General features: G+C 41.1%; 1 protein-coding gene across 7 annotated transcripts in view; it reads right to left on the reverse strand.

Moving 5' to 3' along the window:
• Nucleotides 1–6099: 6099 nt before the first annotated feature.
• Nucleotides 6100–23602, reverse strand: part of HPS5 (HPS5 biogenesis of lysosomal organelles complex 2 subunit 2) — a 61331-nt gene continuing 43828 nt past the window's right edge. For 6 of the 7 annotated variants that reach the window (XM_077114170.1, XM_077114167.1, XM_077114165.1 and 3 more), the window contains 4 exons: nucleotides 16850–16963; nucleotides 13347–13453; nucleotides 7266–7536; nucleotides 6100–6895 (listed from right to left, as the gene is read on the reverse strand). In XM_077114170.1, coding sequence (XP_076970285.1) covers nucleotides 6835–6895; nucleotides 7266–7536; nucleotides 13347–13453; nucleotides 16850–16963 — 553 coding nt within the window. In that variant the 3' untranslated portion in view covers nucleotides 6100–6834. Of the gene's footprint in view, nucleotides 6896–7265; nucleotides 7537–13346; nucleotides 13454–16849; nucleotides 16964–23602 lie in introns of those variants that run through there. The other variant, XM_077114172.1, reaches the window with a different exon arrangement.

The raw sequence follows: 23602 nt of genomic DNA on the forward strand, positions 1-23602 counted from the left end.
GTCTCTGCAAGTCAGATTATTTTGACTGCTGCTTTGACTCTGCTGTCCATTATGATGGCCATGCCCACCTTGTCTATGGTGATTAACTGTCACCACATGGCTTCTGCCAACTTGCAATCATCTCCATTATAAGGATTCCGGCTCAGTAACAGCAGTTCCCACAGTAATATCTGACCTCCAGAGAAGGGTGACTACAGAGCTTTTTAGGGATAATGGAGCTGGTCTCACAAATTTATTTCTCAAAGTTCTGGTGAAAGATGTATCCTCTGGATATTCCTGGGGTATGTGAGTAGGTCTTCCATGACAAATCCACTCTAACATTCAAAACTCTGTAAGCCTCTGGATCCCTTGGGAATGGTAGAGTCCAAAATCCATAGGACAGGGTGTGAAGCTGGTAGCTCTGATGAACGAACTCCACAGGAGAGACTCCCTGGCTGAGGTAGTGAATAGTCTCTCTTCTTCCTTAACAGTCAGCTGGTTAGATTATATTGTTTGTGGGAGACACACCCTAGTTGATGGCAGATAAAATCAGCCACAGCTGCAATCTACTGACTCAGCAGTGGAGCCCTGGGCCACTGGTGATCTGAGCTGGCTGTCCATGGCCAGCTGTAAAGAACTCATGAAGACAGTATGCCCATCCTACTCATACTCAGCACTTATAGCCATGGCCATGCAGAGCACACTCAAGTGCAAAGTCAGCCATATCTACCAGTTATTTTTCTAATAAGCTACTTACAATAGTTAAAAAAAAAAAAGAAAGAAAGAAATTGCTTTTCAGAGTCAGTCCCTATCCCCCAACATTCACCGGTTAAGAGCTGGAGTTGATAGCTGGCTCTATGTGCCTCAGGGCACAGCCCTTTTCCAGTATTCTGAGCTGGGCTGACTCCAAGTCTTGGGTGTTTTCTTTTACTTTTGGTCAGCTCCATCTCCTGTCTATGGACAGAAATCTCAGAATTCCGTTCCTACTTGTTCTCAGTTAATCTGTGCTTGGAACTTGTATTCAGCAGTCCAAGTTCCTTAATTAAAACTGCAGTTGGGACATGCGGGAAGATGGCCAACTAGAGTAGCCCGTAATTAGCCCTCTCCACAGAAAAGTTAGAGAAGGGACAGGAGGGCGACTGAGGCAGCAATTCAGGAGTGCAGTTCACCTGAGAGAGCCTTCTGTACCACATGTGGCAGCCCTGGTTGCAGAGGCTGAGGAACTTAGAGGCAGAAAGCTGGAGCCTGGCGTGGAGGCGCAGAGCCCGCCAGACTGTGCAGACAAAGTCAGGTCATAAGAGTCACCTCCGAGAGAACCTCTTTTGTTGCTCAGATGTGGCCTCTTCCTCTCAGCCAACACAACAAGCAAACTCACTGCCCTCCAACTCTCTACGTGGGACATGACTCCAAAAGGTGTGGATCTTCCTAGCAACACGGGTCAGAAATCCTAGAATGAGCTGGGACTCAGCAACAAGGGCTTGAGAAAACCTTCTCAACCAAAAAGGGGAAAGAGAGATGAGACAAAATAAAGTGTCAATGGCTGAGATTCCAAACAGAGTCGAGAGGTTATCCTGACACATTAAATAGATACCACCTTTTTAGTTAAGGCATAACAGAGAGGCTGGAGGGAACTGTCTGAAAATGTACAGTGGTGCTCCAGTAGCCATGTTTCTTGAAAATAATTGTATAATGATATAGCTTTCGCAATGTGACTGTGTGATTGTCAAAACCTTGTGTCTGATACTCCTTTTATCTACGGTATGGACAGATGAGTAAAAAATATGGATTAAAAATAAATAAATAGGGAGAACAAATGTTAAAATAAATTTAGTAGATTGAAAACAAAAAAAAAAGTAAGCCAGGCTGCATTCCTTGGGTGTGCTATCCTCACCAGCTCAGCCCCGCAACCGGCGACTCACCCCACACACCCCACACACCTGAAACCCATTGCCAGCTCCCATTCCCTGCTCTCCAGGTGTTCCCACCACACCAGCCCCCAGTGCGTGTACCTGCCCCACACCCACGCCCCAAGTGCAGCCCAACCCACATCTGCACTCCTCCAGAGCACTACCTCCCCCTTCCTGTTCCCTGTAGCGCCTGCGCATACAGGTTGCAGGCACTAACCTCCATACCTAGGCTACCCTTGCCCCACCCCGTGCATAATGTCACACAGACTCACCCCACCCTTCTTGAGCTCAGCACATTCCTTTACAGCACTCCCAGGCCTGTGCATGCACACGAGACCCCAAACACGTTATTCAGCTCTGGGAACTGCACATTAGAGCAGTCCTAGAACCATGCATGCGCACATTCTTCGGCCTCACTTCCCAGCTCTGAGAAAGTACTGACCTGTCCACGAATGCGTAATGCTGACCTGCTGCCATAGCTCCACACATGCGCACAAACAGCCCCATGCCTTAGACCAGTGCACACCAGGGTTATGCCCCCCAGACTGGTGCACCCACACAGCTACATCCTCCCTGGCTGCTGGGTGGCCATGTTCACAAGCATCAGTGTAACATCCCCAACCTGCGCCATACCTGCCCTGAATCAAATCACCATACTGCGTGCTTGCTCCACCCTGTGCTCTGCTACCTGGTGTACAACCATCCCAAAACACAGGGCCTCAGACTAGTGAAAGAAATCAATTCCCAAAGTAAATAGATATTTATATATGATAAAGACAGCAGCAGATCACTAAGCATATCACAATGCAGACAGATATAGCCCTGCCTAATGACCAAATTAAAACACCAGAAGAGACACAGACATTGGAACAGCTAATCAAAGATGTCCATACAATTCTACTTAATAAGTGGGATAGCAAATGACATAAAGGAGATCAAGAAGACAGTAGAAGAGCACAAAGAGGAAACTGAAAGAATATATAGAAAAATAGCAGAAATTACAGAGATTAAAGACTCTGTTGACCAAATAAAAAACAAACTAGAGGTACACAACACCAGATTTGAAGAGACAGAAGAGCAAATAAGTGATATAGAGGACAGGATAATTCACTTAGAATACTCAAAACAGCAAATGGCAAAAAGACGGAAAAAAACTGAATGGGAACTCAGGGAAATGATAGACAAAATGAAGCACACAAATAAAAGAATCATTGGTGTTCCAGAAGGAGAAGAGAGGAGTAAAGGGCTAAGAAGAGTAGTTGAGGATATAATGGGGGAAAACTTCCCAACCCTCATAAAGGACATAAATATACAAGTCAAAGAAGCCCAAAGAACTTCAAAGAGAAAAAAATCCAAATAGGCCTTCTCCAAGGCACACAATAATCAGTCTGTCAAATGTTGAAGAGAAGCAGAAAATCCTGAAAGCGGCAAGAGAAAAACAGTCTACTACATACAAGGGAAATCAAATAAGACGGAGTTCAGATACTCACCTAGCACCCTGGATGAGAGAAGGCAGTGGTATGATATATTCAAGATCCTGAAAGAGAAAGACTTTCAACCAAGAATTTTGTACCCAAGGACAATTTCATCCTTCAAACTTGAGGGAGAGATTAAAGTTTTCACAAAGAAGTCCTGAAAGAATCTGTCAACAAGAGACCAGCCCTACAAAAAATACTAAAAGGAATTCTGCTGGCTATAAAAAAAAGAAGAGGGAGGTCAGAATTGAAGATTACCACTTTAATCCAATTTCCCTTTAATACCAATTTAAGGGAAATTTAAATCATACAAAGAGAAAGAGGAAAAAGAATACATAGATCTGACAAATAAAACAAGATAAGATGGTAGAATCAACATTGTCCTAGAAGTTCTAGCTAGAGCAATCAGGCAGGACAAAGAAATAAAAGGAATCCAAATTGGAAAGGAAGAAGCAAAACTCTCATTATTTGCAGATGATATGACACTATACTTGGAAGATCCTGTGAAATCTACAGTAAAGTTACCTGAGCTAATAAATTCAGCAAGGTGGCAGGATATAAAATTAACATGCAAAAATCAGTAACATTTCTATATACAAGCAATGACCTAGCTGAGGAGTCAGTTAAGGGAAAAATTCCATTCAAAATAGCAACTAAAAAAGAATCAAATACTTAGGAATGAACTTAACTAAGGACATAAAGGACTTGTACACAGCAAACTACATAACATTGCTAACAGAAATCAAAGGAGATCTAAATAGGTAGAAAGGCATTCCCTGCTCATGGATAGGAAGGCTAAATACAATTAAGATGTCAATTCTCCCCAAATTGATCTACAGATTCAACACAGTACCAGTCAAAATTCCAACAACCTACTTTGAAGACTCGGAAAAGCTAACTACCAAATTCATCTGGAAGGGAAAGAGACCCCAAATAGCTAAAAGCATCCTCAAAAAGAAGAACGAAGTGGGAAGATTAACACTCTCTGACTTTAGAACCTATTATAAAGACACAGAGGTTAAAACAGCATGGTACTGGCAAAAAGACAGAAGCATTGACCAACGGAATCAAATTGAGAGTGCAGAAATAGACCACCAAATCTATGGCCAACTTTTGACAAGCCCACCAAATCCTCTGAACTGGGACAAAATAGTCTTTTCAATAATTGGGCATGGAAGAACTGGGTATCAATAGCCAAAAGAATGAAAGAGGACCCCTATCTCACACCCTACACAAAAATTAACTCAAAGTGGATCAAACATCTAAGTATAAGAACTAGCACCATAAAAAAAAGCTTCTAGAAGAAAATGTAAGGAAATATCTTCAAGACCTAGTAATAGGAGGTAGCTTCCCAAACTTTACACCCAAAGTACAAGCAACAAAAGAAAAAATAGATAAATGGGAACTCCTCAAAATCAAATGCTTCTGCACCTCAAAAGATGTCATAAAGGTGAAGAGGCAGCCAACTCAATGGAAGAAAATATTTGGAAATCACTCACACAAAGGTTTGATTTCCTGTATATGCAAAGAAATCATACAACTGTACATATATTATACTATACAATAAAAAGTTGGGAAAAAAAAACTGCAGTTGGAGCTCGGTGGGGCCACCCTTCCTTGCTCACAGCAGAGAACTCTTTTTTTTTCCCACAGGAAAGTGTTTTTGGCAAAGCCTGTGTGCCAATATAACTGAGAAATCAGGATTTAAGGATGATTTTGATTACTGAATCATTATATAGATATTCCTTTTTTGCTTTCTGGTATATTGGAGCAGAAGAGGGAAATTCCTGGTCTCTGAACTGTAATTCAGCTGGCATGATCTTTGATAATGATGGTATAGCCCTTATTTCCTGCCCTTGTGATTGTAAAAACTTTGTGACTAACCTTCATTTGTACCCAATTATCCAGTTTTTCAACTTTAGACTCTTGTAATCGCTAAAGAGAGCCCCTCATATTTATTAATTAAGGGTGTTAGGTCCGCCCAGAACTTATCTACCCCAAGTCCAAAGTTATCTTGATGACCGAGACTGGATTTAACGAAAGTGGCCTGCTGGATATGCACAGTAGCTTAGACTTTAACCTACAAGTACCTATACCCCTCCACCATTTCCTTAACACACATTCTGTGACTAAGCAGGTAATCCATCTGCACGTTTAATAATTAGATCACCTCTAATTACTTCATCTGGGGCTACTGTGCTCGTTATTCTAAATCCTGCCCATCTTTTTCTCTAATAAAACTATCATAATTACTGGAGGTCATGTAGACATATTTTGGGCCACTAGGCCATTTGTTAGCCTAGTACGTGCTAGTAATAAACTCTTTCTCTCTTTGAAACCCCAGTGTCTCAGGAATTGGTTATTGAGAATGTCAGGCAAAAGAGTCCACGGCCCTGTCTAGTAACACCAGTGGGGGAGGGGCACCAGTCTCCAGATTTGGGGGGCATTACTTACAGTTCTGTGGTAAGATCTTGGATCTTCCACTCATTCCAGACTGGTGTACAATGTGTGTCTCATAATGGATGTCTCCCAAACAGTCGTTCCAGACAGTTCCTGGCTATTTATTAGCTGCTCTAGAGGATGAACTAATTTCCACACCTCTCTGAGCTGCCATTTTGCCCCGTCCCCTCAGATTTTACATTTATTACTAATATAACAGGATATTCACATATATAGGAGCCTGACAAATAGAATTTACTTACTTAGTTTAAATAATACAAGCACTTGTCATGGTCTTTATTAGTATTCATCTTTTATTATGGCTTTTAAAAAATAATTCTTAAAAGTGCATGATTATTTAGGGCTACTCTGTTAAGGAAAGATTAGAGATAAAACATTTCCAGTAATGCATTTGTCAGCTGTATTAGATTCATATTAGAAAAGGTCAAATAAGTGTAAGAAAAATACATTTTAAAATAAGCTCAATTTAGATATGAGGCCATTTCACTTAAGTATCTAATTTGAATCTTCAGTATTTTATTTATTTTATGCATTAATTCCATTATAACAGGTCTATTTAAGTAATTTCTAGAACACCCAAGACAAGATATAAGAGGAATCCAAGAATTCAACTGGTCAGTAACATACTCTGTCAAGTGACCAGTACAGAGAAGCTTCTGCTCCCTATACTACTGCCACAGCAGGAAAAGAATTCCCCAATACACTGGCAAGGATCAAGTAATATTGTAGTCCAGAATAAAGACTGTACCACTGTGACCATTTATATTCTGATCTCAGAGCACTTCATTTCAGCAAATAAGGCTGACTCCTTTCAAAATCCAACCTTGGTTGAAAAATGCTGAGTTCACAGAGACAGCCACAGGCATCATGATTACAATGACAAAAGTACACCAAACAAGGTAGCAGGACTTTCAGGTGGTACTTTCCCTTCAAAAACAAATGCATTCAAAAGGTTCAGTTTCATGATTCAGTTTTTCTCAAAACATCATGACATTCTGCCAAATCTTCGTCCACTAAGCCTGCTGTGACCAGAAAAACCGATCACATTTTTCAAGCATGCTCTGTATCAAGGCTCTGAAATGCCAAAGAAAAAAAATAAAATTAGCTGTCATTGTTCATTCTTCATAGAAAACTTAAAAACCCACAGAAAATTTTACGATTCAAAAATCTGTTTTATACAATTAGGTGTTTGGTAACAGTAATAATGGAGTACACATCAGATTTGGGTATTCACGTTAATTCAAACAATATCTTGGTCATGACTGCGAATGAAATATTACTTTAGCCTCTTAATCACCTCAATCAACAGATGAGTCTCAGTCCCCTCAATCTGTTAGTGAGAGGTTGGCACTAGATGACAGCTATAGTCCCATCCACCTCTGAAAGTTTGTGGGGTTTTATATTTCCCAAGCACCTGAGAAGAGGGCATGACCAAAAGTATTACCTCTGCCTTTTCTCAGCAATCCTCAAGATATTGCAAGTTCTGGTAAACCTCTCTGATAACTCATGAGCCAAACCACATTCCTGCAGCAGTGACCAGGCCCGGTCCGGTCCCATGGTCTTAGCTAACAGGAGTGCCACATTCTCCACATTGATGGGGGAAGGCCCATCACCGAGGTTCTTGTTTGGTGATTCCTGTGAGATTGGGCTTGTGTTCTTGTTCTGTATGAGATGCAGGACAAGCTTCCATTCTTCCACAGTCTCTGGGGTCCAACCTATACAAACATAAAGACACAATTTGGCTTTGACTGCTCTTAGTCAAATGTGACAATGTGCATGTCTGCATACAGGAAATGGGTCAAAATTGTTTGTGAACATATTTAATAAGAAAACATAAAAATATTTAAGCACATAACTTCATTACCCTATCACAAAATTATTTACTAAACACACATATCAAATAAGTAGTTCATGACAAAGAAAAGTCACAAAATTAGATTTAGCATTCCTTATTCAGTCACTCAATATGTAGTTATTCAAAGTATATTTTAGGAACTAATGCAAGATGCTCTGTGAGGGGAGGTGCCAAGATGGTGGTTTAGCAAGGTGCACAATTTAGTTCGTCCTCCAGAGCAGCTACTAAATGGCCAGAACAGCACAGAACAGCTCCTGGAGCCACATCAGTGACCAGACACACAGCGTACCCCAGTCTGAATCAGCTGGATCGGCTGCGAGACCACCCAGAACCGTGAGTTCCCCAAGCTACGGTGGCCAGCGCCCCTTCCCCACAGGCTGCTTCCCAGAGGGGAAAGGAAAGGGACTTTACCAGCAGCAGGGGCTGAGTACAACCAAATGCCAATTGTGGAATTAATTAACAAATTCTGACAACTAAAAATGGGCCTCCAGCTCAAGTGAACCTGGTCAAAGTGGAGGCCGCTCATTTTTGCCCTGGTGCCAAGGGGGCAGGCTGATGGAAAAAGATAAAAAAAAAAAAGAGACAGAGATTTTTGTGGCTGTGTTTCTACAAAGGCTTGGCTGCCCTTGGATACAGTGGCAGGGCTTCTCAGGCTGCAACTGCCCCAGACACAAGCATAAACAAGCTTGTTGGAGGGCTTGTCTGGAGGCTGTGCCTTCCCCAGGGGAGGGGTGAGGCCCAACTCAGATGGAATCCCTCCCTCAAGGAAGTCAGACACCAGGGCTTGGTAATTTGAAGCCATTAACACCAGCCTACAACCTCTTCTCTGTCTTCATCATGTCCCCAGCAGGGAGAGTCTGCTGAAGTTAAAGGTACCGCATCATCTTACGCTGGTGGGACCTGCAGGCAGACAAGCATTACATAGTGGGCAGGATATGAAAAACAGAGCCCAGAGACTTCACAGGAAAGTCTTTCAACCTGCTGGGTCTCACCCTCAGGGAAAACTGATGCAGGTGATTCTTTCCACCTGACAGGAGTCCAGTTTGGTCTGGGAAAATCCTGATCGGGTCTATAATACCTGAGTAGACCCTCCTAAGGGTGGGGGGTGAAAGGCACCATACAGGCAAGGCAAGAAACAAGAAAACAAGAACTGAAAAATTCTCTGTTAAACAAAACCTAAGCTAGAGGTCCAGAAAAAGCTGAACTGAATGTCAAAGAACAGACAGACAAATTCATCCAGCAAGAAAACCCTAGGTAAAAGAAATGAAAACAATCTCCACAATAAACAAATTAAGGTAATTAAATGCCTAGACACCAGCAAAAAATAACAAATCACACTACGAAAATTGAAGTTATGGCCCAGTCAAAGGAACAAACCAACAATTCAAATGACATACAGGAGCTGAAACAATTAATTCAGAATATACAAACAGACATGGAAAACCTCATTAAAAACCAAATCAATGAATTGAGGGAGGATATAAAGAAGGCAAGGAATGAACAAAAAGAAGAAAGTCTGAAAGAACAAATCACAGAACTTATGGGAATGAAAGGCATGGTAGAGGAGATGAAAAACACCATGGAAACCTACAATGGTAGATTTCGAGAGGCAGAACATAGGATTACTGAACTGGAGGATGGAACATCTGAAATCTGACAAGCAAAAGAAAATATAGGGAAAAGAATGGAGAAATATGAGCAGGGACTCAGGGAACTGAATGACAACATGAAGCACATGAATATACGTGTTATGGGTGTCCCAGAAGGACAAGATAAGGAGAAAAGGAGGAGAAAAACTAATGGAGGAAATTATCACTGAAAATTTCCCAACTCTTATGAAAGACTTAAAATTACAGATTCAAGAAGTGCAGCATACCCCATATAGAATAGATCCAAATAGACGTACTCCAAGACACTTACTAATCAGAATGTCAGATGTCAAAGAGAAAGAGAGAATCTTGAAAGCAGCAAGAGAAAAGCAATCCACCACATACAAGGGAAGACCAATAAGACTATGCACAGATTTCTCAGCAGAAACCATGGAGGTGAGAAGTCAGTGGGACAATATATTTAAATTACTAAAAGAGAAAACCTGTCAACCAAGATTTCTATCTCCAGCAAAATTGTCCTTCAAAAATGAGGGAGAAATTAAAATATTTTCAGGCAAAAAATCACTGAGAAAATTTGTGACCAGGAGACCAACTCTGCATGAAATACTAAAGGGAGCAGTAGAGACAGATATGAAAAGACAGAAGAGAGAGGTGTGGAGAAGAGTGTAGAAAGTAAGACTATGAGTAAAGGTAAAAAGAAGGAAAATTAGATATGACATATAAAATCCAAAAGGAAAAATGGTAGAAGAAAGTACTACCCGTTCAGTAATAACACTAAATGTTAATGGATTAAGCTCCCCAACCAAAAGACACAGACTGGCAGAATGTATTAAAAACAGGACCCACCTATATGCTATCTAAAGGAAACACATCTTAGACCCAAGGATAAACATAGGTTGAAAGTGAAAGGTTGGAAAAAGGTATTTCTGCAAATAACAATCAGAAAAGAACAGGAGTAGCTATACTAATATCCAACAAATTATACTTCAAATGTAAAACAGTTAAAAGAGACAAAGAAGGATACTATGTATTAACAAAAGGAACAATTCAACAAGAAGACATAACATCATAAATATTTATGCACCGAGCCAAAATGCTCCAACATACATAAGGCAAACACTGAAAAGAGAAACAGACACATCTACCATAATAGTTGGAGACTTCAATTCCACACTCTCATCAATGGACAGAACACCTAGACAGAGGATCAGTAAAGAAACAGAGAATTTGAATAATACAATAAATCAGCTAGACTTAACAGACATTTACAGAACATTACACCCCACAAAAGCAGGATACATCTTTTTCTCAAGTGCTCATGGATCATTCTCAAGGATAGACCATATGCTGGGTTACAAAGCAAGTCTCAATAAATTTAAAAAGATTGAAATCATACAAAACACTTTCTCAGATCATAAAGGAATGAAGTTGGAAATCAATAACAGGCAGAGTACCAGAAAATTCACAAATATGTGAGGACTCAACAACACACTCTTAAACAACCAGTGGGTCAAGGAAGAAATTACAAGAGAAATCAGTAAATACCTCGAAGCAAATGAAAATGAAAACACAACATATCAAAACTTATGGGACGCAGCAAAAGCAGTGCAAAGAGGGAAATTTATTGCCCTAAAACACCTATATCAAAAAAGAAGAAAGGGCAAAAATCAAGGAATTAACTGTCCACTTGGAAGAAGTAGAGAAAGAACAGCAAACTAACCAAAAAGCAAGCAAAAGAAAAGAAACAATGAAGATTAGAGCAGAAATAAATGAAATTGAGAACATGAAAACAATTGAGAAAATCAGTAAAACCAGAAGCTGGTTTTATGAGAAAATCAATGAGATTGATGGACCCTTAGCAAGATTAATAAAAAGAAGAACAGAGAGGATACAAATAAATAAGATCAGAAATGGAAGAGGAGACATAACCACTGACCCCACAGAAATAAAGGAAGTAATGAGAGGATACTATGAAAAACTTTATGCTAATAAATACAACAACGTAGATAAAATGGTCAACTTTCTAGAAAGGCATGAACAACCAACTTTGACTTGATAAGAAATAGATGACCTCAACAAACCAAACACAAGTAAAGAAATTGAATCAGTCATTAAGAAGCTCCCCAAAAAGAAAAGTCCAGGACCAGATGGCTTCACATGTGAATTCTACCAAACACTGAAGAAAGAATTAGTACCAGTCCTACTCAAACTCTTCAAAGTATATTTTATGCTAAGCAGTAGACATGCAATGATGAACAAGACACACACCATCCTGCACTCTTGTGGCATTAACAGTGGAGACAGAATTTACAAGCACATAAATACATATATACTTATAAACTGTGCTAAGTGGTAAGAAGGAAAAGAACAAAGGACCATAATAGAGAATGGTAGAGGAAGACCTGATTTTTTTTGGAGGATCTGAGAAGGGTTCAATGAGGAAGTGAACATAAACAGTGAGCATGAGCATATTTGGCCTACATAGTGCATATTGTGGGGAGCATCAAGAAAGGAGGGAGAAGGGGCATGCATTTCTGAGAAAGGAAATATGGAAGACGATTTGAAGCAGGAAAGAACTTGGTGTATTCAAGGAATTCATAAAAGGCCTATAGTGCACAAATGTAGTAGTGAGTAGTGAGAATGAGATGACTGGACCAGGCCTTCTGAACCAGCTCAAAAATCTGGATTTTATTCTGAATACAATGCAAGGGATCTGAAGGAAGGGAATCACATGACTGCTGTGTGGAAAATGGATTCGAGACAGGCAAAAATGGTACTGAAGCAATCTAGACAAGTACTAGGACAAAAGTGATGGAGGTAGAGTCAAAGAAAGAAGAGATATGTCAGATATATATTTGGCAGTAAAATCAACAAGTCTTGGAGAGTGAGTGATATACACTGTGCGGAGAGAGAAGTGTCAAACAGACCCCCATTTAATAAATCAAGGGTAAGAATAACTCATTATTATTAATATTATTATAATGTTAACAAAATATTAAGAGTACTTTTATCTGGGTGGAGAGAATTTTAGGTAATATTTTCTTTATTCTTCCCTGAACTTTCCATTTTTTCCCTGACAAACATACTATGTTGTAACTTTAAAAACATATGCCATTTGTATCTTCATTTTTCTGGTTATTTTTCAGAAGTTTATACATATTTAAATTCTAGACTTATAAAACCACCTGGCCCTCTTACTTCATTTCTGTAACAAAGATGATCTCACAGGTACTGCTACAGCTGTGACATTTGAAGCTAACCCTTGCCAGTCAACTGGCTTCTTTGTTTTGTCTCTGACTTCCCCATGCCAATAGGGCTGAAAAAGGCAGCAGATCACATTGTGGGTGAAGGACCCTGATATCAGGCTGCTGACCTCTCTGTACCGAGAATAATAAAGCAGTTCTACAAAACTGATCTATCTGAGTGTGGGATGGATTTGCAGATTGTAGATATCAGTGTGTCAAAGCCCTGGCCTTCTGACTGCCATTTTACCTATGTTGAATTAATGAAAAATAAACAATAAAAAATAGTAATAATAATGATGATGATGATAATGATGATGATGTATCTAAATACCTGTGAAGGATTAAGGAGTCATATTGTGACTCCTCTTCAAATTCATCATAATTATGTTTAACTTTTGACTCTCAAAAAAGGACATGATACAACTGAAAGAACTTGAGTACAGATTTTGGAGATGGTCTGAACTGGGTCTGAACACCAAATTTAGCACTTACTAGCTGTGTGAATTTGGGAAAATTAATTATTTCTCCTGGGCCTCAGTTAAAACATCTGTAAAATGAAATAGTAATCCTGAGAAGATTTTGTTATTTCACTTATAACAGCATAGGAAAACTCCTAACATAGCATCTAACACATAGCAGACATTCATTAAATAAAAAAGTTGCCTGTAGTCTACTACATCATGATTTTATAATATATCAACTGGTAAAGAAAAAAAAAACTCCACAAATTTGACAGCTAACTATAATTATATACAAGATCACTGAAATATTCACCAAATACTACAAACAGGTATAACCAGCCGGTATTTACATACCATTATTCCCTTCCATCAGGTTCATATCATTCAGATACACAATGTTAGTGAAAGCCTCTCTTCTTCTCTCCAGTGCCAAACAGAGAGTGAGATATCCAGACCAGAAACTTTAAAGAGATCAAAGTTGAAAAAGGAATAAAAAGTGGTGAATTTTCCTAGAGCTACACTTCCAATACAGTGGCCACTAGCTATAAGTAGCTAACTAAATTTAATTTAATTAAAAGCAAATAAAATTAAAGTCAGTTCTTCAGTTTAATGATCCACCTTTCAAGTACTCAACAGCCACATGTGGCCAGTGGCTACCTTATTGGATAGACGAACATTTTCAATATCAAAGAAAGTCCTAATGGTCAGCCTTCATCCAAAGAATTTAATTAAAAAAAAAAGTAACTGATAAATGTTGACATTTGAAGCCAAACACCAATGATGAGACATTTAAGCTTATATACTTCAGAACTTTAAGATTCAATATTAAATTAACATTCTTTCTTCTATAAATATGCAAACCCTGGAAATTCTCCGCTGACTTTCCTTTTCCTTTCATTTCCAATATTCAGTACCAACATGTCCCAATGCATCTTCCTTTAAAATGTCCCTTGGATCTACACCTTCTGCTGACCTGCTAATCACCAAGTCACTCATACCTGAATTACTGCAATAGCTTTCTGGCTGACCTTCCTCTCTCCAACCCTTCTTACATATGACATCACAAATGATTTCCAAAAAGCTCCATTTTCATTGAGACTACTGATAACTAAATGCTTCTCACCAATCTTCAAGTTCCTGCGTGATGTGGTCACCCACCAACTGGCTAGTCTCATACTTCATAATCCATGTGTTAGTTAGATTCAGTTGTCAACTTGGCCAGGTGAGCATACCTAGTCCTGTTGCTGCAGACATAAACCAATGGTACATGAACCTCATCTGTTGCCAATTACATCTGCAGTCAGTAGGAGGCGTGTCTGCTGTAATGAGTGACGTTTGACTTAATTGGCTGGTGCTTAAATGAGAGATTGCAACGTAGCGCTGCTAAGCAGCTCGGCATTCCTCATCTCAGCACTTGCAGCTCAGCCCAGGCCTTTGGAGAAGTCACGCCAGGGAAAGTTGTTGGAACCCAGGGGCCTGGAGAGAAGACCAGCAGAGACCATCCTGTGCCTTCCACGTAAGAAAAGAGCCTCAGTGGAAAGTTAGCTGCCTTTCCTCTGAAGAACCAACAAAATAAATCCCCTTTTATTAAAAGCCAATCCGTCTCTGGTGTGTTGCATTCCGGCAGCTAGCAAACCAGAACAGATTTGGTACCGGAGAGTGGGGTGCTGCTGCAGTCGGCTAGGAGGCGTGTCTGCTGCAATGAGTGACGTTTGACTTAATTGGCTGGTGCTTAAATGAGAGATCGCAACGTAGCACAGCCTAGCAGCTTGGCATTCCTCATCTCAGCACTTGCAGCTCAGCCTGGGCCCTTGGAGATGGAGAAAGAAATCACCCCGGGGAAAGTTGTTGGAACCCAGGGGCCTGGAGAGAAGACCAGCAGAGACCATCCTGTGCCTTCCACGTAAGAAAGAACCTCAGTGGAAAGTTAGCTGTCTTTCCTCTGAAGAACCAACAGAGGAAAGACAGTGAAGGGGAAGACTTTGGAGGAACTGTGAAGAGATTGATGGAGAAGTCCTGGAGGGCTTGAAGAGACTGTTGGTGTAAATGAAACCACCGCCAATCTTGACAAAGAAGGACACAAAAGGGAGAGATTGGAGTTTGCAGAGTGAGAACTGTGGAAGTTTGGGTCTGAAGCCAAGAAACCTCGGCCAGGAGAGTGGACCCACCTGTATGTGTGGAGAGGGTGAGTTTACCCTGAAGGGCGAGGATGAGTCTCCCCTCTCATTGCAGTGGAATAGTTGTGCAGCCTCGGGCCTTGGAAAAGGCGTAGCACGCTCCTTGGGGGACTGGGAGAGCCTGGCTGCCACCATGTGGAGGGGTTGAGCGTGTGCCCCAGAAATGGCAGAGAGCCCAGGGGTGGCCCTGATGCCTGGAGAGAGTGGAGCCCAGAGGTGGTCTCCTCGATGTTCCCCAAGGTTGATTTGGAAAGAGGCGGGCCACTGCATAGGCCCTTGGAAGGGGTGGGACTGCCACTTTCTAAAGCCGAAGGATAAATGACTTTCAGACTTTGAAATCCCACAGCACTTGCCCTGCAAGCTTTACATCTGTGTTCCAGTTTCTCCCTATGGAAATGACAATCTATATTATGTGAATATCCTCCTTTGCATCTTGGCACCAGACAACTTGTTTTGAGATTCACAGGTCCACAGCAAGAGAATTTTTTACATCTGTGTAAGGTGATGCTTGAAGTTGCCAAGTTGACAAGGGGTGGACATGTGTTAGTTAGATTCAGTTGTCAACTTGGCCAGGTGAGCATACCTAGTCCTGTTGCTGCAGACATAAACCAATGGTACGTGAACCTTGGTACGTGAACCTCATCTGTTGCCAATTACATCTGCAGTCAGCTAGGAGGCGTGTCTGCCGTAATGAGTGACGTTTGACTTAATTGGCTGGTGCTTAAATGAGAGATTGCAACGTAGCACTGCCGGCATTCCTCATCTCAGCACTTGCAGCTCAGCCCAGGCCTTTGGAGAAGTCACCCCAGGGAAAGTTGTTGGAACCCAGGGGCCTGGAGAGAAGACCAGCAGAGACCACCCTGTGCCTTCCACGAAAAGAGCGTCAGTGGAAAGTTAGCTGCCTTTCCTCTGAAGAACCAACAAAATAAATCCCCTTTTACTAAAAGCCAATCCGTCTCTGGTGTGTTGCATTCCGGCAGCTAGCAAACCAGAACAATCCAAAAGGAGCATCTACTTCAATCACTCAGGTCTCAATACACAAATACGTATTGAGTACTATCACTTCCTCAGGAATTAGGTACTATAAAGGAAAAGGAAGACACAGCTCTCTATTCCCAATAAATTATAATCAAGGTAGAGCCATAAGATAATATTGCCAGGTAATAAATAGCAGACAAGTGTGTGGTACAGATAACAAGCAATGTCAGTTTTACATATCCTTGCTCTTACTGTTTCTTTCCCCTAATCTGCCTTCCCCCTGGCTCACTTACAAATCAAAATCCTACCCATCTTTCAGGGTTTACCCCAAATTTCTGCCTCCCACCTTAGTTCTTCACCAGTGAGACTATTTGGCCCATACTGATCTTTCCCTTCTCGGAAACCCTATATCAATTTTAACTAGTATACACATCTAGTGTCTGAAAACTGGGACTAGCAACTATGCAGAAGAGGGGGTGAGATTATTGAGGACGAGTCTCTTCTTCACAAAGAAAAATCATGTACCAAATTTAAAAGTAAAAAAAAGTTTACCATCACTTAAAATAAAAAAGTACTTATTCTTTTATGGAGCAAAGAGAATTCCCAAATAAAAAAGCATAAAAATTCAGACCTTTTACTAAAAAGTTATAAACTGAAATGATTCTATTCTTAACTTCAGCTTCGAAGAAAATCCTAACTTACCCACAAGATCTACAGATGTCAGTCATTCTTTCTTTTGTTGTAAAATCTGCAGGAAGTTTAATTAGAAGAAGGATCAATTGACTGTAACCCCAGGAAAACAGGTGTGAATGAGGCCTGTTAAAGGAAAAATTATCAGTAAATTATCAGTAAATTAGATAAGAAATAAACTCTAAAAAGTACTTATTAGTCCCCTAATAGAAACGAGTAGAGTTGAATTACATTTCCTCCACTATTATATTTTCAAACATTTGTTACTGAACCTGTGAAAAACTAAGAATAGCTATTTTTTCCTATAATAAACACCTGTTCATTTTTTTTAATTAGAAATTTTAGTAGTCAAAAGTAAAAGAAATGCAACAAATGTACCATACACTAATGCAAGAAGTTAATAATAGTTTGGTATATGGGAACTCTGTATTTCAAGCATGATTTTTTCTGTAAACCTACAACTTCCTGAATGAATGAAGAAAGGAAGAAAGGAAGAAAAAAAGAGGCCCATAATTCCTCTGTTCACACAGCCATCATATATACCTCCAGACCTTTGGTCTAGGTATATAAGATAGGCATTTGGGGGCTTTTAAAAATGTTTTTCTGGAGGAAAACACAAGACGCATTTTTGATACATTCCAAGCATCAGTGCGCCTTTGTGATTTTTTTAAATTTGAAATCAAAGGGTTATGTCTAGAAATCTTTTGGCAACATTTCCAGAAAGAAAACATGCATACACACAACATTTTCTCTCTGTAATACAAGTTCAATAATCAGGGACTCTTTATGTAGGTCCATGGAATAGTTTCAAGGGTCAGTTTAATTCTCTGAAATCATACGGAAAATTCTGCATGATGTGCATTTTTCTGAGAGGAATCATCAGATTCTCAAAGGGTTTATGGCCCAAAGAAACGTTTACAATCATTAACAAGTAAATTCAATCTCATTACTACAATGATTTGGGACAGTCTCTTTCCTAGCTGTTCCTGAAGTAAGCATTCAGAAGACTATATGTAAATAAACCAATTTCAAAAGGATGGAAAAAGATGTTCCATGCAAGCTGTAACTAAAAGAAAGCAGGAGTAGCTATACTATCAGACAAAATAAACTTTACATGTAAAGACATCATAAGAGACAAAGAAGGATAATACATATTAATAAAAGGGACAATTCACCAAGAAGAAATAACAATCAAAAATGTTCATGCTCCCAATCAAGGAGCTCCAAAGTATATGAGGCAAACATTGGCAAAACTGAAGGGAGCAACAGACATTTCAACAATAATAGTAGGAGACTTCAATACACCACTCTCCTCTATAGACAGTGATTCCAGGGTGTAAGTGACCTGGGAAGGTCTTTTACACCACCTAGGGAGGTCCTGGTTGCAAAAACTGAACTATAGACTTACTCTAATTGGGACATTTTCTTGGCCTTAGAACTGTAAACTAGCAACTTATTAAACTCTCCTTTTTAAAAGCCATTCCATTTCTGGTATATTGCATTCCGGCAGCTAGCAAACTAGAACAGCATCCAAATCAGAAAGGTTTCATTATTTACACATGACATGATACTAAGAAAATCTTAAGACAGCTACAATAAAGCTTCTTGAGCTAATAAATTCAGCAAGGTGGCAGGATATAAGAATAATAGGCAAAAATCAGCAGTGTTAGTTCTGGGAAGATGACGGAATAGGATAGGTTGAGTTCATTCTTGCTCCAAGGAACAACTTGAGAAGGGAAAGAAAGGTGGCTAAGACAGTGATTCCAGGGTATAAGTGACCTAGGAAGGTCTTTTACACCACGTAGGGAGGTCCTAGTTGCAAAAACTGAAGAACTGAGATGCAGAGAACAGGAGACATCCAGCTGGTGCAAACAGCCTAATGTGACCCTTTCCAAATGGAAGCCCAGAGCCCACAGAGGGTAGGGACAGGGAGACGGGGACAAGGAAGTAAGTCATGTTCCTGAACATGCTACAATCACACACCATCCCCGCCCTAAGACTCCCCCGACACCTCATATATCTGAACCCCCACTAGCCCCACCATGCTCCAAGAGCCCCCATCCTGCACACATGCACACACCTAACCCAGCCTGACTTATCTCTCCCGCGCAAGCCCACAGTCTCATCCTGCCCCTCCCAAGACCCTTCATACCTGTGCCCAGTCCCTCGACCCCCACCTCCCCATCCCTGCCCCTGCAGGCAGTCACCTGCACATCCAGGCTGCAGACACTCAACTTCATGCCTCAGGCATACCTGCCCCCAGCCCATATAGTCCAGCAAACCTGCCCTACACCCTCTGAGCTCTGCACACATGTACATCAGCAGATCCACACACACTCAGGCATGCACTCCCACAACACCCTTCCACGTCTGGGCAAGTGCTGACCTGTACAACTGGACCACACCCACTCCCAGCCCAGGCAAATGCAACCCCACCTGGCTGCCTCTGAGCTCTGTGCACAGGCACATCAAGGACCCACCTACAAGATCTATGCACTCACACAGCCACATCCTCCAGGACGGGCACCCACACAATTGCACTGACCTCTTGACCCCTGCATCCCACCCCCCTGCCCCAAAGACTTGCACAACCTTGCCCCAGCCCCTGGCACAAGCACTCTGCTCCCACAGCTGGCAGGAGTTATATAGCACATATGTGCATGTGAGCACCTGGTGCTATATAACCCCAGCCCTGTACACACATGCACCACTGCCCCAACACCTCCGACCTGTGCACTCACGCCAGGGCCCCACTCACTGACATCACATCACCCTACCTCGACCCACATTCACAACCCCCTCGACCTGTGCCCTGACCCTATACACTCGTGCATCCACATCCTGGTCCCCCTGGGCCGCACCCCCTGAGCAAGGACACACCCGCATGTGCCTCCCACTGCTCCAACCTCTGTATCCTATACTCCACAATCTGCTGATACCCACAACCCCATGCTCCAGGCGCCCACCCACATCCTGCCCATGGAGCAGCACCCAGGCATCTGCATAGTCTACTACCCCCAACCACCTCCTGCCACAACCTACCTCTGTTTCCCCCCGTATTCAAAACAGCATGGTACACTCAGATTGCTTCTTGTTGGTCTATGTAGCAGCAGTGGCCGCTGGCAGAACAGTCTGAGCCTAACAAGGAGGCTGGAGATAGGAGCCAAATGTGGAGGCTCATGATGGTACACCCTGGCATGCATTCTGCCCCCAAGGGAATGCACTCTATGGGTCAGAGAGCCAACATGCTTCTTGTAATTCATGAAATGATGTCACCAATGATGCCTCCTATGGGAGAGCCTCCAATGGGACAAAAAGATAGAATAAAACAATTTGCTACTGCCAGATACTTCTCTCTTTTCTGGGGCCTTCTGTTTCCTTTGGGCCAAGCAAGATGCCTGGAATGATGATGTTTCATACGTCTCAGGCTCCCATGCAGCCTGCCTTACCGAAATCAATGGGGACTGAAGATAAATTACCTGATGGAAGAATTTATTACTACAATACTGAAACAAACAGTCTACCTGGGAGAAACCAGATGATCTTAAAATACCTGCTGAGCAACTGTTATCTAAATGCCCCTGGAAGGAGTACAAATCAGACTCTGGAAAGCCTTACTATTTTAATTCTTAGACGAAAGAATCCTACTCGGCCAAACCTAAAGAACTTGAGGATCTTGAAGGATACCAGAATACCATTTTTGCTGGAAGTCTTATTACAAAATCAAACCTGCATGCAATGATCAAAGCTGAAGAAATCAATAAACAGGAAGAGTCTACCACAAAATCTATAGCCTCAGTTCCTACAACAGAAATTCCAACTACGATGAGCACTATAGCTGCTGCAGCAGCCAATGCAAATGCTTCCACCTCTACTTCTAATACTATCAGTGGCACTGTTCCAGTTGTTTCTGAGCCTGAAATTACTTCCATGTTGCTATTGTTCTTTTTTTTTTTTAATTTTTTTTATTAATCAAAAAAAAGAAAAGAAATTAACACAACATTTAGAAATCATTCCATTCTACACATGCACTCAGTAATTCTTAGTATCATCACATAGATGTATGATCATCATTTCTTAGTACATTTGCATCGATTTAGGAAAAGAACTAGCAAAACAGCAGAAAAAGATATAGAATGTTAATACAGAGAAGAGAATTAAAATAATAATACTAATAAAATATATATATATATAAAAAGGAAAAAGAAAAAAACAAAAACAAAAGATACAAACACACAAACAAACAAACAAAAAACCATATTTCAGGTGCAGCTTCATTCAGTGTTCCAACCTAGTTACATTACACTTAGGTATTATTGTGCTGTCCATTTTTGAGTTTTTGTATTTAGTCCTGTTGCACAGTCTGTATCCCTTCAGCTCCAATTACCCATTATCTTACCCTGTTTCTAACTCCTGCTGGTCTCTGTTACCAATGATATATTCCAAGCTGATTCTCGAATGTCGGTTCACATCAGTGGGACCATACAGTATTTGTCCTTTAGTTTTGGGCTAGACTCACTCAGCATAATGTTCTCTAGGTCCATCCATGTTATTACATGCTTCATAAGTTTAGTCTGTCTTAAAGCTGCATAATATTCCATCATAGGTATACGCCAGTTTGTTTAGCCACTCGTCTGTTGATGGACATTTTGGCTGTTTCCATCTCTTTGCAATTGTAGATAATGCTGCTATAAACACTGGTGTGCAAATGTCCGTCTGTGTCTTTGCCCTTAAGTCCTTTGAGTAGATACCTAGCAGTGGTATTGCTGGGTCGTAATCCATTCTGCCATTCTATGTCTTTTGATTGGGAAATTCAGTCCATTAACTTTTAGTGTTATTACTGTTTGGATAATATTTTCCTCTAACATTTTGCCTTTTGTATTATATATATCATATCTGATTTTCCTTCTTTCTACACTTTACTCCATACCTCTCTCTTCTGTCTTTTCATACCTGACTCTAGTGCTCCCTTTAGTATTTCTTGCAGAGCTGGTCTCTTGGTCACAAATTCTCTCAGTGACTTTTTGTCTATAAATGTTTTAATTTCTCCTTCATTTTTGAAGGACAATTTTGCTGGATATAGGAGTCTTGGTTGGCAGTTTTTCTCTTTTAGTAATTTAAATATATCATCCCACTGTCTTCTAGCTTCCATGGTTTCTGCTGAGAAATCTACACATAGTCTTATTCGGTTTCCCTTGTATGTGACAGATTGTTTTTCTCTTGCTGCTTTCAAGATCCTCTCTTTCTCTTTGACCTCTGACATTCTAACTAGTAAGTGTCTTGGAGAATGCCTATTTGGGTCTAATCTCTTTGGGGTGCGCTGCACTTCTTGGATCTGTAATTTTAGGTCTTTCATAAGAGTTGGGAAATTTTCAGTGATAATTTCTTCCATTAGTTTTTCTCCTCCTTTTCCCTTCTCTTCTCCTTCTGGGACACCCACAACACATATATTTGTGCACTTCATATTGTCCTTCAGTTCCCTGATCCCCTGCTCAAGTTTTTCCATTCTTTTCCCTATAGTTTCTGTTTCTTTTTGGAATTCAGATGTTCCATCCTCCAGTTCACTAATTGTAGCTTCTGTCTCTTTAGATCTACCATTGTAGGTATCCATTGTTTTTTCCATTTTTTCTTCTTTGTCCTTCACTCCCACAAGTTCTGTGATTTGTTTTTTCAGATTTTCTATTTCTTCTTTTTGTTCAGCCCATGTCTTCTTCATGTCCTCCCTCAATTTATTGATTTGGTTTTTGAAGAGTTTTTCCATTTCTGTTCGTATATTCAGCATTAGTTGTCTCAGCTCCTGTATCTCATTTGAACTATTGGTTTGTTCCTTTGACTGGGCCATATCTTCAATTTTCCGAGCGTCATCCATTATTTTCTGCTGGTGTCTGGGCATTTGATCAGATTTCCCTGGGTGTGGGACCCAGCTGGTTGAAAGGTTTTTCTGTGGAATCTCTGGGCTCTGTTTTTCTTTTCCTGCCCAGTAGGTGGCGCTCGTTTGTCTGCGGGGCAGTCGACCCCGGAAACCGTGCATGGAGGCGGGGGTCGCTGGCCGCGGTTTGGGGGAGTGCCGGTCCAAATTGCCCAGCTGGCCCGAGACACCAAGCGTGACGGGAGGGCCCCGCTATCCAATGTTCCCAGTCAGACCGGAGAGCCATGTGCGTGGAGGGGACCCCAGTTGCCAGCCGCCCCGGCCAGGAAAACGTGCGCCCCTCGGGTATCTCACCGCAGCGGATTCTCCCTGCCCGTTCAGCCGTTCCAGAATGGGGTACGCTGTCTTTTTGGTCTCTGTCGGGACTCCGGGAGCTGTTTCGTATTGTTTCTGTTTCTTTAGTTGCTTTTCTGGAGGAGGAACTAAGACCCGCGCGTCTTACTAAGCCGCCATCTTCTCCGGAAGTCATGTTGCTATTGTTCTTAACAATGAAAACAGAGTAACCATTTCAACTGAGGATCAAGAACAACTTACTAATACCCCTACTGTTCAGGAGCAAAGTGTGGAAATACCCAGTAACACAGGGGAGGATGCACCTAAGCAAGAAACTGCAACTGATTTTACTTCCAAGAAAGAAGAGGAGGAAAGTCAACCAGCAAAAAATACATGCACTTGGAATACAAAAGATGAGGCAAAGGGGGCATTTAGAGAATTACTGAAAGAGAAGCAGATACCATCCAGTGCTTCATCGGAGAAAGCTATGAAAATGATCATTAATGATCCACGACACAGTGCTTTAGCAAAGTTGAGTGAAAAAAAAACAGGCCTTTAAAGCA

This window comes from Tamandua tetradactyla, chromosome 8 (assembly GCF_023851605.1).
Source record: "Tamandua tetradactyla isolate mTamTet1 chromosome 8, mTamTet1.pri, whole genome shotgun sequence".
In the NCBI taxonomy this organism is placed as follows: Eukaryota; Metazoa; Chordata; class Mammalia; order Pilosa; family Myrmecophagidae; genus Tamandua; species Tamandua tetradactyla.